At 50.8% G+C, this 18,969-nt stretch overlaps 2 protein-coding genes across 9 annotated transcripts; one reads left to right on the plus strand and one right to left on the minus strand.

Annotated features, from left to right (window-relative positions):
* Positions 1-461: 461 nt before the first annotated feature.
* FAM187B (family with sequence similarity 187 member B) lies at positions 462-2,976 on the minus strand. The gene is made up of 2 exons (XM_072616325.1): positions 2,249-2,976; positions 462-815 (listed from the first exon to the last, which is right to left on the minus strand). Exons 1-2 carry the CDS (start codon positions 2,935-2,937, stop codon positions 491-493), a joined length of 1,014 nt encoding a protein of 337 aa, XP_072472426.1. The 5' UTR covers positions 2,938-2,976; the 3' UTR covers positions 462-490.
* Positions 2,977-6,433: 3,457 nt separating this feature from the next.
* On the plus strand, positions 6,434-18,859 carry LSR (lipolysis stimulated lipoprotein receptor). 8 transcript variants are annotated; one of them, XM_072616266.1, is made up of 11 exons: positions 6,434-6,982; positions 7,246-7,436; positions 10,107-10,451; positions 11,704-11,823; positions 13,039-13,095; positions 14,475-14,621; positions 17,137-17,313; positions 17,533-17,592; positions 17,702-17,833; positions 17,916-18,595; positions 18,707-18,859. In XM_072616266.1, the coding sequence occupies exons 1-11, from the start codon at positions 6,765-6,767 to the stop codon at positions 18,740-18,742; spliced, it is 2,163 nt and encodes a 720-aa protein (XP_072472367.1). In that variant the 5' UTR covers positions 6,434-6,764; the 3' UTR covers positions 18,743-18,859. The 8 variants fall into 8 exon arrangements, with proteins under 8 accessions (XP_072472367.1, XP_072472369.1, XP_072472368.1 ...); XM_072616268.1 differs by lacking the exon at positions 14,475-14,621; XM_072616267.1 differs by lacking the exon at positions 13,039-13,095.
* The last annotated feature ends 110 nt before the right edge of the window (positions 18,860-18,969 follow it).

Here is an 18,969-nt window from a genome sequence, read left to right on the forward strand (position 1 = left end):
TGGAGATCCATGAATTTTGGAAGGGGGGGAAATGCATCTTTATTTCAATTTAGTTAGTTTCCTTTGTAATACAATGTATTTTGTTTTATGCATGTAAATCATTATTCTAATGTCAGAGGTCCCTGGATTCTCCCAAGTTGCCCAAGATGTCCAGGACCCCTCAAAAAGTTGAGAACCTCTAATTTGGGATAAGAAATGAGACAGCACTTTGAAAGGACTAATGATTACTGTTTGGTCACATGCACATACCCTACCATATATGCACACACCCTAAAATACATGCACACACCCACACATCCTATCACATACCTACATACGCTACCACACAAGCATGCACCCTACCACACACGCACACATCCTATCACATACGTACATACGCTACCACACATGCACACGCACAGGCCTCACCAAGCTGGGCCCTCCCCCATCACCCCCCATCCAGTCATCCACATACACAGAGACAATGTCACAGTCTCACTTTATTTCTTCACTAGACGTTGGTGTTCAGCTTGGTCCTGCACATTTGGATGAAACTGAGTAGAATGAGGAACAGTACAGCCATGGCCATGAGAGCCTCAATCACAGAGTAGATGTGGACAAGCTCGGACCGGGGCTGAGCCCTCGGTGTGTCATGGCTCCAGGCAGGATCAAAGCGCCCCACCAGCTTGCGGTCCACGTAGCACCTGTACGTGCCATAAGCGGACACCTGCAGGCGGCTGCCTCCAGAGGGGAGATCCAGGATTGGGCCTGAGTTGTTAAGGGTTAACTGCTGCAGCCAGGTTAGGGAGATGTCGTCAGACTCCCAGCTGACTGACCTGCAAGGAAAACATGTGGAGCCAGGCTGTCTCCCTTCCCACTCCTGACATCTGAGTGTTCCCACAGTCTGGTAGACCCAAGGTCTAGCCATACTCCCTCCATCTCCTACCTGTGGAATTGATTTTTGAATCTAAGCCTAAGGCTTTGGATATATATCCCAGTCCTTGGACTTCATCATCATATCCAAAAACTTATCTAAAATCACCGCATCTCTGAAACTTACACCTCCTCAGTATGCCTCCCTCCATCCCTGGAGCCCCCTCTGATTGGACAGGTGAAGGAAGAACTGAGAGCTCCTCCCACACATCCCATTTGAGGAAGGGGCAAGGGCCCAGTGAAGTCATTTCAACATTTCGCACAGGCTGTACTTCTCAGGATTTCTTCTATCCCCTTCACTCCCTGCTTCTCACTTCTTTTGATGTGTTGGCTTCTCTCATTAGACTGTAGCTCCTTAAGGGCAGGGCCTGTCTTTGGCCTTTCTCTATAGCCCCGTCACTTAGCAAAGTACCTGTACACGGTAGGTGCTTTAATAAATGCTCATAACCTATCTATCTAGGTCTTTTTTTTTTTTTTTAGATCTGGAGTATTGTTGGTCACCATGCCAGTCACCCTTCACAATTCAATTCGTCTGCAGATGGGGTAACGAGTCATTGAGAAAAAGAAAATTAAATCACAGGGGGCTAAAGACAATCCCCTGAAGGAACGTCGGTGTTCCTCCCTGACACTCTTGGAGTCTCTGGAGGGTCTGAGTGGAAGCAAGGGGATGGAAGGCATTGGTACTTAGAGTATTTAAAAACAAACCAAAAAGTTACTGATACCTTCCCAAATACATTGTGTCTAACCTCTTCTGTTTAGAGAGGAGAAAATGGAAGCCCAGAGCATTGACATGATTTACTTTGCGTCCCACAGCTCCTACTTGTCTAAGGTGACATCTGAACCCATATCTTCTTTGATTCCAGGTCCAATGTCCCAGACACCTCAAAAGCCAAACAACCTCACAACTAATCCAACTTCATTAGCTCAATGGCCCCGTGGAGTATTCAAGTGCTGAGGCAATACAATTTCTAAGAGCCGGGGTGTGTCTGGCAGCTAGACAGGTTTCTGAACTCTGAGGAAAGTTAGTATGTGTTCTCAGAATGTTTGGAAGGAAGGAGTGTGGAGACGGGGAAGCTGAGGAAGGAGCAACCACAAGTCAGTTTAGGGAACCCCGGGGCAGTAAAACAAGATAGAGTTTGGTGAATAAGTCACACCAAGTGGAGGTAATTACTAGCTTAGGAAAACAGGCCCTAACTTCCGAAGGAAGGTGCCTAGAAGTTACCTTCTAAGAGGGAGGATTTACCGAAAGGAGGGGAATGCCAGTATCCGGGGATGGCACAGAGGTGATCTAGGGATTAAAGGACAATCTAGGGGCAAGATGGCTGGACTCTGTTACCTGTAGATGGTGGCAAAGGGACAGCTGAGCCACACGGTGCTATTTTCCTCCAGCTTGTAAGTTCCATAAAGCACCACAGAGGATTCAGGGCTCTTGTGCCCACAGGGGACAAAGCAGCCTTCGATCTGTAGCTCAGGCCCCCTTCGGAGCTCTTTTGGGTTAAGGTTGGCCAGCCCACAAGGCAGCCTCTGATGGTCTGATCTCATGGCATAGCAGAGACCCACACGCTTCCGTTCCCCCTGAATGCCACAGCGGTCACAGGGCTGCCAGGGCCCCCACTGGGTAAAAAGTGTCCATTGGCTGCTGTTTCCCACAGTCTGGTTCCTCAGGGTCTGATGTTCCAGCTCACTGTGGCTGAGATAGAGCTTGGTCCCATCCTGAAAGTCCACATTATACACTGCCCTAGTGTTACCTGCCTCATCTTGGCAGCTGTAGGTTCCTGACTGGTCTGTGGAGGTGTGACGTAGATGGAGGTCCCCACTGACGTCTGGGATGGTTAGCTTCTTCCTGGGGAAGGAATGGGATAGGGGCTGGAAGAACCAGGTGGAATCTTTTACAGGACATGATAGAGTGGTTGGGTTGGGGGTGATGAAGGCCAGGCAGGAGTGACCTCCTGGGGGACACCTAAGGGATTCCAAGGCCCAGAACCCAGGAAGAGAAAGATAGAGAAACAGCAAGATGGAAGGCATGGCAGAGTGGGCTAGCAGAGGAAGCAGGGTGCTCTGGTTATTGTGAAGTCACAGTCATGGAACCTAGAAAGCCTGCCTCCCCTTCCACCTGTGTCTTCCCATGCCCTCCTGGCCTCTAAGATCCGCTCCCCTGGCCCTTTCCGCCCATGCTCTTCAGAGATACCAGTGTCTTATATAACAGCACAGAGGTGTTAAAGAACACACCCAAATAATAATAACATTTCATTTCTGTTTCAAAGTACATTCCTCCCAGTTATGTGCATATAGATGCAGATATAGAAAATTCTTTTTCTTAAATTTATTTAGTATTTTATTTTCCCTCAATTACATGTAAAAACAATTTTTAACATTCATTTTTAAAACTCTGAGTCTAAATTCTCTCCCTTTCTCCCTCCCCAACCCCCAATTAAGATGGCAAGCAATTCAATATAGGTTATACATGTGTAGATTCATGCAAAACATATTTCCATATTAATCCTGTTGTGAAAGAAAACATAGACAAAAAAACCTCAAGAAAAGTAAAGTAAAAAGGCTGCTTCAGTCTGTATTCAGACACCATCAGTTCTTTCTCTGGGGACGGTAGCATTTTTTATCGTAAATCCTTCAGAGGTGTCTCGGATCATTGTATTGTGAGAATAGCTAAGTCATTCACAGCTTGTACACAGTACATTTCACTTTGCATCAGCCCATGCAAGTCTTTCCAGGTCTCCAGTCTTTGCAGTATCCTATTTGTCATTTCTTATAGCATAATAGCATTCCATCACAATCACAAAGCAAAATTTGTTTATTCCTCAATTGACGGGCATTCTCCCAATTTCCAGCTCCTTGTCACCAGAAAAGAGCTGCTAGAAATATTTCTGTACATATAGGTCCTTTTCCCTTTTGTATAATCTCTTTAGGATACAGACCTAGTATCAAAGGGTATACACAGTTTTATAGCCCTTTGGGCATAGTTCCAAATTGCTTTACAGAATGGTTGAATCAGTTCACAACTCCACCAACAGTGCATTAATGTCTCATTTTCCCCATACACCCCTCCAATGTGTCATTCTCCTTTTCTGCCCTATTAGACAATTTAATAGGTACCAGGTAGTACTCCAGAATAGTTTCAGTTTGCATTCCTCCAATCAATAGTGATTTAGAGTACCTTCTCATATGGCTATAGATAGCTTTGATTACTTCATCTGAAAACTGTTTATATCTCTTGGTCTTTTATCAACTGGGGAATGGCTTCTATTTCCATAAATTTGACTCAGCTCTCTATATATTTGAGAAATGAGGCAAATTCTAATCTCAAAGAAGTGCTTTGGGGCTACCACAGGGTTCAGAAAGGGAATCGCACCCACTCTCTATTCAGGACCAAAGCATATAGTTTGACAGGGTTCAGTCAAAGGGAAGCCCAACTCTGAGAGAGGACTCCCTTTTCTCACCCTCACTTTCTCCCTTTTTGCCATGTCATCTCCCATACTGGCAACTCTGGGATGATTTTACTCATAGCTACAGCCTCCCCAAAAAGGAGGAGTCTGAGAAGTACCAAATGTTTTATAAGAATCAGAGATGGGACAGGTAAATTTATTCCTGCATACCAAAGGAATGCTAAACACAGGGCACATACACAGGCAAATTTAAAATAAGATTCAGTAACAATTTATAACTAATATTTTTGTCTGCCAGGAGTCTGATCATCAGATTTCATCAGAATAGCAAGCAGTTAGCAGGACTTCTCATTAGGTGTTTTATACACTTAAAATGCGTACTCTCAGTCCATGTCTGCTGCTAAAATGGCCAGGCTTGGGTCAACTCTCTTGGCTATCCTCTGTCATGCAGATGTATTCCCTGCCATGAGCTACTGATGCCACCCTGATGAATGCCTCTGGCACCTGGGACCACTGCTGCTGCTACAAACCTCTGGACCTCTCAAACTCAAGAAGTCAGCTCCAAGCCTAGACAGGTTCGTGTCCAGTCAAGTCAATAACAATCCTCTATTTAAGCACCTACTGTGTGTTGCCACTTTGCTGGGGATGCAAAGACAAGTAAAAAACCAACAAGCATCTGCTCTCAAGGGGCTCATATTCTAACTGAGACAACATGCAAACAACTACGTACAAATAAAAAATATACAGAATAAATTAGTGATAATCAACAGGCACTATAACTAAGAGGGCTCAGGAAGGACTTCCTGCCGAAGGTGGGGTTTTAGCTAGGACCTAAAGGAATTCAACATAGGTCACAGAGATGAGCAGGAGAGAGAAGTATCTTGCAGGAGGAACAGCTAGGGGGCCAGTATCCCTGAATCACAGCATTTGGTGAGGAAAGGGGTATATAAAGACTGGACAGGAGGATGGCAGATGATGAAGAGCCTGGAATATTAAGCAGAGGATTTCATATTTGATCTTGGTGATAACAAGAAGCCACTGGAATTTACAGAAACACAGAAAAGAAAAAGACAGCCAGGATCCCATGCACAAAACTGAGTGGAAAAATCCCCAAACCAGTGCCTTTGTGGACACGGTCACCTTGACACCAAAGTGAAGAAAAGCCAGAACTTTCTCACCCTCATGGGAGGTCCCAAATTTATATGATGCCACCCAGAGAGTCAAAAGCACTAGCTTTTAAAAAATATTTAAATGACTTGTTGCAATTAAGTTACAACATTTTGATCATCCAGGCTGTATGGAAGGAAGTACACAGATAAAACAATTACTTCATTGGAAATAAAATTTTTGTGTGTGCCCAACTGCTGATTGACGTGATTAAAAAGAACAAATTAAATTTTTCATGGATTCAAGTGTTAAAAGTTATAAGCTTCATTCTAAGCTAATATACATATAATATGCATATTATTTCAGATTGAGACTGGGGGGTGGGGAACCCGGGACCTCAAGGCCATAGATCCCCTGTGAACTTCATAGAAGTTTGGATTTAGTCAAAGGGTCTCACTTGAGGACCTACAGGGCCATATGTGGCCTGGAGGCTACAGGTGTTCCCCATCCCTTATTAACACCATTAAGTAAGGTGTATAATTTGAACCACTCTTCAAAAAGTGAAAATGTTTAGTATTTGTAAGACAGCCAAGAGTTATTTTAGGTACCCTTAGCTATTTCTAAAGAAAAAAAGTCTGGCTAATGAAAAGATACTGTATCTTAGTTTTTCTTAGCAAGACCGTTGGTGATAGATTGTGTCTCAGTGGCTGTATTTGGAAACGCTGACCCTTCAGAAAAAGGTGTAGCATCCCTTCTCCCACTGTAATGCAATGAGGAAACGTTCTCTTTTTTTAACTGACATGGGCCATGAATCCCCTGCTACTATGGGCATTGTGGAGGAAGGGGTCGGAGGACCAGGAGATTCAGGGCTTGCCATTTTGCGCTAATATGTCAAGCCCTGCCGATGCTGGGCCAATACTAAATTCTCATGTGTTTAAACCAAGAAAGTCCATTCTGATTGTGACATCATAGATAAAGATTTACATAAAATGCCATCTGCGTGGGGCAGGCATAGTATTTTCCTCCTTTCAGGCCCTGAGGTTAAGCGATTTTTCCAGTATCACAGTTAAGTGTTAGGAGCAGGATTTCAAGTTTTCAGCTCCGCCAGGATATCCATCTCAGGGGGAAAGTGGTAGGTGTCACAGGAAAGGTCTCAACAAAGGAAAAGTGCTACAGCCCTTCAAAGCAGAGCTCAGAACCGGCTTTCCGGAAGAATTTCACTTGAGTTATGAAAGTGGGGGATGGCAGGAGGCATTCCTGGCACCGAGCACCGGCGTAGGCACAAGTCAGAGGACCTTAGAACGGCCCTTGGAGACCATCGGGTCCAGTGTTTTTAATTTACGGATGAGGAAACTGAGGCCCATGGCAGAAGCAGCTTGGGGACGACGGTCCAGTTTGTCCGGAGGGTCGGTGCCGGAGGTCAGAAGGTCTCTGCTCGGGGGACCTTGGCACCCCTGGCACCCAGCGCCTCCCCGTCCTGTCGCGTTCTCCTTGGGCATATCCGCCTCCCCTGGGCTCTGCCCCTTTGGGCAGGTGAAGCCAGGAAGCTCGGCAGGACAGAGGTACTCATTCTGCGGGCCGGACTTGGCAACCACTCTGGCACCAAAGCTGCCCCTTTAAGAGGCTCAGGTTCCCGGGCAAGGGGCGGAGGAGGGGGGAGGGGTGCTGACCTCAGGGAGGGACTCCTGGGAGCTGTACCATGGAACCAGGAATGGAGGGAGGGTGCCCAGGAGGATGGTGGCCCACTTACCCTCAGCCCGCGAGGGACACGTCCGGATTTTTACTCTGATGAGAATCAGTGAATCCGTTAAATTAATTTAATTAGGCGGAGCCTCGAGAGGGAGAAGCCTCCAAGAAAAGTTGTGCGGAGAAAGTTGAGAGCGTTGAACAACCAGCCGGAGGTTTACCCAATCCCTGCTTACCCCCGTGGGATTCCCGTTTGGAATCTCCCGCCCGATCCCCTTCGCTGCAAAGTACCTGGGTCGGTCCATTGCCGCCAGGGGGGAGGACGCACAGGTGAGCTGCCGAGTCCCGCCCACCCTCCACAGGTGGTTCATTCCTTGTTGTCCCCTTCTCAGAACCTGAGGTCTCTTCTTTCTGACCGAAGGTTGGTGGAAGTAGTAGGTGAGTGCCCCCCCACCTCTTCTCATCCGTCAGTCCGCTGTCGCCCTCCCTGGGCTCGCACCTGGACCGGTCCATTTCCGGGGCTCCGGAGAGGGTAGGAGGGGTCAACCTCTCAAACCCCACCCCTCCCATACTGGGTGTACCTGGGCCATTCCATTTCCAAAGTGGAAAACAAAGATTGTGGAGAGAGGGGGGTTGGGAAATTAGGGGCCCTCCTGGGTCAGCTCAGAGGCGAAAGGTCAGTCAAACGCGGAGACGCTGGATTTACTGCCCCTTCTTTTAGGTTCTCGCAAAGGGCCCCCCAGGAGGCAGGATGGGCAGGTGAGCCGCGGGGCCTCCCCCCTCTCCCGTCTCCACGAATGGTACAGGCCGCCCCCTGCCCCCGCAGCCCCCTCCCACCCCTCCCACCCCTCCCACCCCTCCCTCGCCCGCTGTACCTGGGAGCGGACGGCGCCGGAGGCGCACGCACCTCCCATGGCTCCGGCGGCCCTCGGACCTCCGAGGGGGACCAGCGCGTCCCGGGCTCCCCCGGGGCTGGACCCACGACGGCGGAGTGCGCTGCCCCTGCTCCGGCTGCTGCTCCTGCTGACCCCCTGGTGCTCAGGTACCCGACCGCGGGTCCGGGGACATGGGGGCTGGCTGCCTGGGCCCGGACCCCCTCCCCCTCCGGCTCCCCCCCCACCCCGATGACCGAAACCCGCTGTCCTCCGGGGACTTCCCGGGGGGGCGGGGCGGCGGGAGCCGGGAGCGGCTCGCCCCCACCGCGAGGCAGGAAGCGAAACTTCCCGCAGCTCCTGCCTTTGTGGGACAATGGGCAGGGCAGGGGGAGGGGAGCGGTGCCCGGCGGGGCCTTGGGGTCCGGGGAGGGGGAGGCCGAGCGGGCGGGCCGTCGATCGCTCCCTCGCGATCCCTTCCCGGGGTGGGCGGGTCGAGGGCTCCTGCGGCAACAGGTGCGTGCGGAGCCTAGTGCGACGTGCGGGGCCTCGGCCCAGCCCAGCTGGGTGCGGTTGGTGGAGGAACCCCCGGGGTGGGAAGAGCTTGCCCTTCTTCCGACGCTTTGCCAGCTCTAAGGGAGCGCTTTCCTCCCGACCATGCCGGGAGGTTGGAGGCAATGGGCCAGTGTTCCGAATCCTCGTAGTCCTAGAGAGGCCGTCGGAGCCAGACCTCTCCTGGAAATGAAGGCACGTTTGGCCCGGGAAGGTTAAGTAACTTGCCCGGAGTAGTAAGTGTCAGGGTTGCGGTTGGAGGACCAGATCCTCCGACACCATCTGACACCATCGTTTACCCCCACCACCTCATTATTATCATCCCTGTCTTTCACAGATGAGGAAACTGAGGCAGGAGCTCACAAGATTTTGGAGATAGAAAGGACCATAGAGGTTATCCAGTTGGCACTTAATAAATGCTTGTTGAATGAGAAAACTGAGAGTCAAAGGAGGTCAGTGTGATTGTCCCAAGGCCAAGGAGGTGGCAGGTTGTCTCCAGATAAATTCGATGTGCTTTGCTTTAGTGCAAAGTATTCTCTCTCTCCCCAACAACCTACTGCTTGCTTCTCCTGGAGGTTAAAGTGATTTGCCCAGGGTGACTCCAGTAGAACTGGGATGAGCCTTATCCATGTGCGTATTCTCTCCAACACTGCCGTCCCTAAATAGAATCACAGAATTTTAGCAGGGGAAGAACAGCTGTGGCTATCCTAGTCTGAACAGTCTGAGGACCCCAGCGTCTGTGTGAAGGCCTCCAGTGGGAGGGAAGCTCCCTTCCCCGCCCAGGCAGTCAGTGCCACTTGGGCACAGCTCTCACTCCACTCCCGAGGCCAGGCTCTCATGTGAGGGCCTTTCACACTTGGAAGGCATCTTTTATCTGCTCCCTAAGTGTTTTCTTCATCCCTGGTGCTTTCAACTGCTCTTCCGGTGAGCTGAGTTCAAGGCCATTTTCCCTGTTGTTGCCCTCTCTCCCTCTCCCTCTCCTCCTCCTCCTCCTGGCAGGCTCTGGCTTTCCGGAGTCCTTTAAACTGTTGTACCCAGAATTGAATGACAATGATGATAACAGCATTAATACGTAGCCTAAAGGTTTGCAAAGTGTTTCATTTTTATCTATGAGTTTGTTTGGTTCTGGGAGGGAGGTGCTGTTATTAACCTAATCCCATCCCCATCCATGCCTGGGCATCCTGTGAAGCTTGCCACAGGGGAGCCATCTGACCTTCTCCCGGCTCCTGCTTTGTTTTGGGGGTGGGCACTGGGGCACACATCTGGTAAATGTTAGTGACATCCAGGACCTGGCTCTTTGACTATGCCATAAGTGATTTGCTGATAAACCACTAGGTTCTAATCAATATTTGAAGTTTGTGATCTTAGGCAATTCATTCCTTAGTGCCTCAGTTTCCTCATCTCTAAAAAGCTAAAAATCCCTTGGCTTGCATGTCTGATGAGGGTGGTTTTGAGGATCAAACGAGATAATGAACATGAAAGTATGCTGAATAGATGTGAAGGATGATTATTAGCGCAGCTCGCTGAGCATCCTCTATTCCTTGCTGACCCCTGGCTTCTCTCCTTGACCTTCTAGCTCCTGTTGGCAGCATCCAGGTCACAGTGTCCAAGCCCTTCCAAGTGGTGATCCTCTTCCAGCCCGTGACCCTTCCCTGCTCCTACCAGGTGTCAGCAGTGCCCACCCCACCTATTGTCCTCTGGAAGTATAAGTCCTTCTGCAGGGATCGCATCGCTGATGCCTTCTCCTCAACCAGCTCTGACAGCCAGCTCAATGCCCAGCTTGCTGCTAGCAACCCAGGCTACAACCCCTATGTGGAGTGTCAGGACAGTACCCGAACCGTGAGGGTGGTGGCCACAAAGCAAGGGAATGCTGTGACTCTAGGTGAATTCTACCAAGGACGACGGATCACCATCACTGGGGGTGTGTATGGGAGGAAGAAAGGTAGGGTGAGGGAGAGGTGGGGGCCTTCCATATGCTGAACAGGAAGGGACTTTAGTGTAAACCCCCCACACCCACACTCACACCCACTTTTGTTGAGGAGGAAGGCCTGAGATTTGTTCTGACTCCCAGATAGACTCAGTGACAGAGCCAGATCTGTGGGTCAGGGAGCCTTTACGGCTGAGTTTGCTGCTAGGCCTCAGTCCTGCATTGTCCTCTGAGCTCAGCACTCTGTGCTTCATACAAAGCTGCTCAGTAAACGTTTGTTGAATGAATTAATGAATGAAGGCTTGTCTGTTGGCTCTGCCACCCACTGTTGGGTGGCCTTATTTGACCTTTTTAGATCCATTCAATCCCACAAATCCTTGAGTCCCTAGTGGGTCACCTGCTGCCCCTGCTCCGAATGTGTACTTGCTCAAAGGTGGGCGCATACACACACACACACACACACACACACACACACACACACACACACACACCGCCCCCCCCCTTGAGGCTTCTTGGAGGAGGTGGGATTTGGAAAGATAAAGCTACCTGGGAATGGAGTTTTGGCTACAGAGGGGGTGCTGTGTGAATGCCTTGGATCAGACTGGACAGATGAGGTCAGGGGTCCTGCCACGGCTTGTGTAATGGGCCCCTCAGGCAGGCAGGCTAGTGAGGCTGATGGTCCCCTTCTCATAATAAAATACTGAGGATGGATGAATGAGGAAACCAATTATATTGAAATCCAGTTATCAAAATGTTTGAAAAACCAAGTGTGTGAATCTCAGGTGAGGAGCTCCTGACTTAGGGGGTGGGCAGATATCTTGCTGTGTCTGTGGCCTGGACCCCCTTTACCTGTGGCTACAGCCCTGACCTTCCAGCCCCAGGGGATCCAGCTTTGCCACCTCTGTTGGGTAGCTAAATGGATGTAAGTAATTAGTGCTTGTGAGGCAAGGAGGAAACAGGAAATGCTGAGGGACAGACACATTCCCATTCTTCGGACCAGGGTAAATTGAGGCTTCCCCAAGCCAGGGAGGGAGTGGCAGGATGCCCCAGATGGACAGACAGAGTTGGACAACTGACCTGGCCATGGCTGATAGTGGGCCCTGAGAGGGATGTTATCCGGGCCCCTCTGTCCAGGCCATGCTTACCCCCTCCAGGCGCTCTGGGAGAGATGGGAGAGTGCCAGAGTGTACAAGCTCCTGCCCTCCCCCTCCAGTTATTCCCTCATATCTGTGTCTTCCTGCCACAGACGCTGACCTGACCTTTGATCAGACTGCCTGGGGAGACAGTGGCGTCTACTACTGCTCTGTGGTTTCTGCTCAGGACCTCCAAGGCAACAACGAGGCTTATGCCGAGCTCATCGTCCTTGGTAAGGGGGCAAGGATGGAGGTATTGGGGCCCCCACACCCCCTAGTCACTTTGGGGAGGTGAGGCCATGGATGATGGGAGGGGGGGTTGGGAGCCCCTTCCCTCATCTCCTGTCTGTCTGTCTGTCTGTCTGTCTGCTTCCTGGGTCTGACTCATGCTTGAGCTTCTCCTACCCTTGCCAGCCTAGTCACTCAGATTTGTACACAACTGAGCCCCATTTGCGGCACAGGAGATGACCACCCTCCTCCCTCATGTCACTCAGACTAAATGAGGGAGAAAACTGGGCATCCTTGGCCAGCACAAATGATTCGATTTATATCGCAGCAGCATTCATCCCAAAGCCAGACAGATTTTTTTAAAGGGAGGAGGAGGAGGAATAGGTGTGATTTCCTGATGTTTGTGGATTGCCTGCCTGCCTGCCCTCCATCAGTGTGGATAAACAAGGAGAGCTGGCTGGATCCCCTGGCTGCTCCAGGCCGCTTGATTTCCTTTGTGCCTAGTTCTGCCTTCAGCTGTTCATATTCATGCTGCAAAACTCCCCAACCCAACCCAGCACCAACCAGGCATTGGCTGTCCCAGGGCTGACTCAATCCTGGAGCCTCAGCTTGCCCTTCTGCAGCAATGGGAACAGGCCTTGTGCCCTCTGCAAGGTGGAGAGGGCCACAGAGGGAAAGAGTGAGCTGTCTGATCTTGAACTGCAAAAGCGGAGGCAGTGTCAGGCAGGGACAGCTGGCACAGTCTGGCCACTCAGTGTAGGTCTCTCCCCAGGACACTGGGCGTGGTGCTGTTACTGCATGTTACCCAGCTGCACCCAGCTGCATGCTATGGTGATGCCAAATATATATTGACATACCGGTCCATATATATTGATGGGCTAAAGCACATATTTTACAGTATATGTGAGCGAGAATGTCATAAAACGCCATTTTAGCACAGAAACAATGAGTACATGCAGCGCTTTGTGAGAACTGCAGGCCAAGGGCCAGGCTGCAGCATGCCCCACTCCAGGGCTCACAGGCAGCCTGCAGTCACTTGTCCTGGTGAAATGCTCAGTGTGTGGCGTAGAGGTGGCATGCTTAGGGCACTGTCTGACCAGACAGCCAGGAGCCAGGGCCATGGTGGGCTGGGGGCGGGGAGGAGAAGGGTCTGTCATCTCATCTGCCCAGCCTGGCCAGCTTCCTGCTGGAATAATTATGTCTCTCTTTTGTCCCTCCAGGCAGGACCTCAGGGGTGACTGAACTCTTACCAGACTTTCAGATAGGGTCCATGGAAGGTACGGGGTGGAGGCCAGGGGGTCCTTATTCCTGACTTTTCCTTAGAGTTCCCAGCCTTCAGATCAAACCCCTTCCCCATTGCCTGTCATCTTTTGCCTTATACCTCTGTGCTTCTTCTGTCTTGTCTCCCTACGACCTCAGTAACAAAAACTAACTGATCTCTTGGTCTCCAGGTAGCATATTAACTGATGACTGTCAGGTGGGTTTTGGGCCTCTAGAAGAGTGTGTGTCTCCCTCCCCCTTGGCTGTCTGAGAAGCTAGTCGGGCTCTCCTCCATGGATTGTCCAGAGTTACTGACTGAGTCCTAGACAGCTTTTTCAGCCCTGGTCCCTGAGAGCTCAAGAGGGGTATAGATTTGCTGAAAAGCAGCCTCAGCCTGAGCCATTTAGGATAGCAAAAGCATCCAACAAAGTCCGGAAGAAAGGGGCGGGGTGTGTGTGTGTGTGTGTGTCTGTGTCTGTGTCTGTGTATAACAACAAAGGGCTAGATATGGGGAGGACTACGGTTCTAATTCCACCCAGCTCAACCACTTACCAGCTATGTCTGACCTTGGCCTGTTGTTTCAGAGAGGTACTGTGACCTTGGGCAGTTCACTTCTTCTCTGCTGCCTTACTTACCTCAACTGGAAAGCAGAGACAGTAACAGCAGCTACCTCCCAGGGTTGTTGTGAGGATCAAATGAGATAACATTTATAAAAGGCGCCTCAGACCATTTGTCAGACCATTATCTGGAAAGTCACAGGCTGGTGTTAAGACTTAAGTTCAGTTGAATTCAGCAAACATTGGGCCAAAGACAAAAAACTGGTACTGGTCCTTGTAATTTCTAGTCTACCAGAGGTCTTCAAATGAAAGCTCAGTGAATTCCTTAAAAACATTTTATTAATATACTTTTAAAAAAAATTCAGCACATAATTCTCTCTTCCTAGTGACTCCTACACCTGCCCACCCCTCACCCCCTTGTAACAAGGAAATACATTTAAGGAAAACAAATCAACACAATGGCTGGATCTGACAAAAGCATGCCCCACTCTGCACCCGTGGTCTGCTGCTCTTTGGGAGGCTTGTTGGTTACAGCATTATGATGATGATCATTGTCTAAGTTGTCCTTGGAATTTTCAGTTCCATGATTTGTTAAAAATAAGTTCTTCACTGTGCCTTTGGTTTTTTCCATCGCTGTAGTTTCCCACATAATCTCTTCCTCTCCCCATGACCAGACCTCCCCCCTCACACCCCCCAAACAGCAGCCTAACTGATGAGTGCACTGGAAAGTGCATAACTACATGAGTGACTTGGAAAGCTCGGAGGAGGCTGGAAGGGGATGAGGAAGGCCCCTTGCCCCCAGGACCTCAGCTCTGGGCCCCATCCTCTCCTTCTCGCAGATTGGCTCTTTGTGGTCATGGTTGTCCTGGCTGCCTTCTTGGTTTTCCTCCTTTTGGGCATCTGCTGGTGCCAGTGCTGCCCCCATACGTGCTGCTGCTACGTTCGCTGTCCTTGCTGCCCGGACAAATGCTGTTGTCCAGAGGCCTGTAAGTATAGATTTGAGGGCTGGACAGCAGCAAGGGTGGAAATGATGGCGTATTAGAAACCGTGTGAGGACAGTGTGTGTGACAGATGGGGCTTGTCTGCCTTCTAGAAAGGAGGTGTGGCCTTGGGAGGAGGTAGTTGGTTTTGTGTGTGTGGGGGAGATAATCTGGCTTATTAGATTATAAAGTGGTTGGGGGTTTGGGGGCTCATTTCAAGGATAAACTTTGTTCAGTCATGTCCAACCCCATGACCCCATTTGGGGTTTTCTTGGCAAAGCCGAGTGTCTTTTCCTTCTCCAGCTCATTGTCCAGATGAGAAAGCTGAGGCCAACAGGGTGAAATGATTTGCTCAGGGTTACTTAGCTACTAGGTGTCTGAGGCTGGATTTGAACTCAAGAAGACGAGTCATTTCTGACTCCAGGCTTGGTGCTCTATCCAGTGTAGCTCCTCCTAGCAGCCATTTGTAGGTGTCCAGAAGAGGAATGGGTTTTTCTCAGTAGGTGGTGAGATTTTCCATCGTATCCTGATTAGCCGTGTTGGAGAGAACTGGATTCTTGATTCTGGGATTTTGGTTTTGTTTCCTTTTAAACATCAAGTAATTTTAAATCATTTGAAGAGAGGCTTAGATCATAGGTGTCCAACATGTGGCCCTAACCAGCTTGGTGACTCAGTGTATAGATCACCAGATGGACCTGAGTGCAAATCTGGCCTCAGATACATAACTGTATGACCCTGGGCAAGTCACTTAACCCTGTGTGCCTCAGTTTCCTCATCTGCAAAATGAGCTGGAGAAGGAAATGGCAAACCACTCCAGTATCTCGACCAAGATGCTGTGGTCACGAAGGGTAGGACATGACTGAAACAGCTTAACAACAGACTAGCTTAAAATTTAACGGGAAGTATTTAACAAAATAAGTAAAAATTCAGTAAAATGGAAATGATGTTACTTTTTAAAACAAAGTCAAGTCTGCTCTGTAGGGATCCTTAGGTAAGGGTTAGTGGCCCCATCATCTGCTGGGAGCTGGGGGAATGGATTACCCATTTCTTATTAGATACCAGTCTACCTGTAAGCATTTGGTGAGTGCCTACTGTCTGACCCAGACAGGGAACAGAACAGTCTGTTTCCTCAAGAAGCTTACTTTTTTTCCATCCATGAAAGCAACACATAGACATAATATACATAAAGCATTCACCCATCACCTGATCCAGTGGCCTGTTTCCAGGCTTCATTCAGGGGTCTCTTCTCTCCAGTGGCCAGTGCTTTCCCCTCCAATCGCCTTGTGTCTGTTTGCATTCACATGTGTACCCGTCATCTGCCCCCTATAGTCAGTTTGTCAGTTTGAGGACAGAGACTTTTTTTTCTGTCATATGCTATCTCAGCCCTTTGCACATAGTGGGTTTTCAATGCTCGTTGCTTAATAGGGGAGGGGTTGGACCTCTTAGGTTAGGTGATTGTTAGGTGATGTCTGAGCTCAGCTTTGCAGGAAGCCATAGTCTTCCTTTTATTGGTGCCATTTTTCGTACGTTCCTAGCATGAGTGATGGAAAGCACCTTCCTTTACAGGGCAGGGAAAGTATTTGTCCAGGGCCACCCACCGAATCAAGACCTATTGAGGCTGCTTGTAAAGGCCACCTTGGTTTTCTACCATTCCTACCCATGACATTCTTACAGGGCTTTTGTCAAAAAAGTGACCTTCAGCCAGTGGCATTGAGGAGCCGGGTTGAGGGTGTTAGCCTCATTTCACAGATGGGGAAAACGAAGGCATGGACTCCTGATTCCCAACCCCAACCAAGCCTTCTGAGTCAGTAAGAAGCAGCTGTTCCCACTGCTAATTAGTAAACTGCTAATTGTAGCCTTTCCCCCAACCTCTTGGTAGCATCTTCCTTCCCCCTTACAGATGACTGCCAGCATCCCAGGCCAGGCTTTCCATTTCCAGGGCACACTCTGGATCAGAAAGCATGGGTGGAAATTGATGGGTTTATCATGCATAATTGAGAACCAAATTAAATATGGACCCATCCCCGTGTCCATTTGGCTTGAAGATCTGCTTCCTTCCCAGCCCATGATCAGCCAGCCCTAGGCTCTTTTATTTCATTGCATAGGCTGGGCTGGTCTCCTGCCCCCCAAACATAAAATATTCCTCTCAGAGTTCATTGTGCAGGTGACAGGTAGTCTCTGTGTGAGTTTATCAGGGAATAGGAACATAACAGTATGTACAGCTGCAGGTGAGACTCTACCTGGGGGGTTGTCTGCTAGCCTTAACTTCATCTCCCTTTGGTCCCCCCCTTTCTGGGATACTGCCCTTGATGGTAGTATATTAAAGTATTAGGGTCTGGTGAGGAGTCTTGTTGTGGGGTGGGTTTGGAGGTGAACATGTGACAAGGGTATCGAGGTGTCTCTGTCTTGTTAATTCAACATTTCGTAAGTACTTACCATATTTGAGGTCCTGCACTGTAATACAAAACTGTCCCCTGTGGTCAAGAAGCTTATATTCTACTGTGCATGACTTTTCTCCCAGTGTATGCTGCTGGTAAAGCTGCCACCTCAGGGGTCCCAAGCATTTATGCACCCAGTGTCTACGCACCCAGCACCTATGCCCACCTCTCTTCAGCCAAGGCAACTGCTCCTCCACCTATGATATCAATGGGCCCCATCCACAATGGCTTCACAGGGGATTTTGATCGACAGAGTTCAGGTGAGGACTGGGGAAAGCAGATGCCCTTCATGTGTTAAGATAATGGGTTGGGTTCATGGGGACCAGACTTTGATGAGGGGGACAGAATAAGCTGCAGATCTAGGTCTTTGGGAAGGCTATGGGGATAAAATGCCCCGGTCTCAGGTGAAGGGGAGGAAGAAGGGTAGATAGGATGGTTGGGCATAGGGCAGCAGGATCCTGACCATGTCTCTCCCACAGTTGGTGGCCACAGCTCCCAGGTGCCCCTTCTTCGTGACACAGACAGTAGCAGAAATTCAGGTGAGAGTCAGACCTTGAGATCTGGATGCAAGAAATGACGGGGTGGGGATGACACTGGGTTGTGACATCGGAGGGTTGGTGCCTTGGCTGTCACATCTCCCCCCTTTAGAAGTGCGAAGTGGCTATCGGATCCAGGCCAACCAGCAGGACGACTCCATGAAGGTGCTGTACTACATGGAGAAGGAGCTTGCTAACTTCGACCCTTCCCGGCCCGGCCTGTCCAACGGCCGTGTGGAGAGGGGTGAGTTTGGGAGCGGTGGGGACAGCCCGCTGCTGGTGCCTCCAACCCCACCCCGGTAACACGGCTTTCCCTGCTCTCCCAGCCATGAGTGAAGTGACTTCCCTGCACGAAGATGACTGGCGCTCCCGACCCCAACGAGGCCCTGCGCTCACGCCCATCCAAGACGAAGACCTGGACTATCGCTCCCAAAGAAGCCCTCGAGGATGGGAGCGGGAGCAGCCCCGAGAGCGGGACCGGGAGCGGGACCGAGAGTGGGACCGGGAGCGGGACCGAGAGCGGGACCGGGAGCGGGACCGGGAGCGGGACCGAGAGCGGGACCGGGAGCGGGACCGAGAGCGGGCCCGGGATGGAGGCTGGGCAGCCGGGCGGCCCCGAGCCCACTCCGTGGATGCCCTGGATGACTTGGCCCGGCCCAGCTCGGCGGAATCGGGAAGGACATCCCCTTGGGAGAGGAGCCGGGGCCGGCCTTACGCACCAGCCCGAAGCCGCAGCAGGGATGACCTCTGCTCGCGCTCTGGAGACCCCTACTGTGATGACTTCAGGTCCCGGGGCAGAGATGCGGACCGGCATCGGGACCCCCATGGGAGCCGCTTCAGAGAGCCCGAGTACGATGGGCGGCTCCTGGAAGATGTGCTAAGGAGGAAGGAGGCGGGGGAGAGGAGGAGACCCCCCAGGGAAGAAGAAGAGCCCTATTACCCCCCAGCTCCCCCGCCCTACACTGAGACGGAGTCCCAGTCTTCCCGGGAAAGGAAGCTCAGGAAGGTGAGAGAGCTCCCTGCCCTGGTCTGGGGGCGGGGCTGAGGGGGCGGGGCTGAGGGCGGAGCCAGGGAGGGGGAGGGGCGGTCCCTCAACTGCTCTCCTTGTTTCCCACAGAACCTAGCCCTGAGCCGGGAAAGCCTGGTGGTCTGACCCGCCGCCTCCTCTTCGACTTTTGTAGTGTTTGTGTTTTTTTAACGTGTGTGTCCGGGGGCGGGGGGCGGGGGGCGTCTCTTCTGCTTGTACTCAATAAAGTTTTGAATCACTTGGCTCGGGTCTCGCTGGCTTGTTTTGGGGTTCGGAGGTGCAGGGAGGAGAGGGCGGTGAAGGTCACCAGGGGAATGGACCAGCCGCTTGGGGTGGCAGCTCCCGGCCCCTGG

The sequence above is a fragment of the Notamacropus eugenii genome, chromosome 5 (genome assembly GCF_028372415.1).
Source record: "Notamacropus eugenii isolate mMacEug1 chromosome 5, mMacEug1.pri_v2, whole genome shotgun sequence".
In the NCBI taxonomy this organism is placed as follows: domain Eukaryota; kingdom Metazoa; phylum Chordata; class Mammalia; order Diprotodontia; family Macropodidae; genus Notamacropus; species Notamacropus eugenii.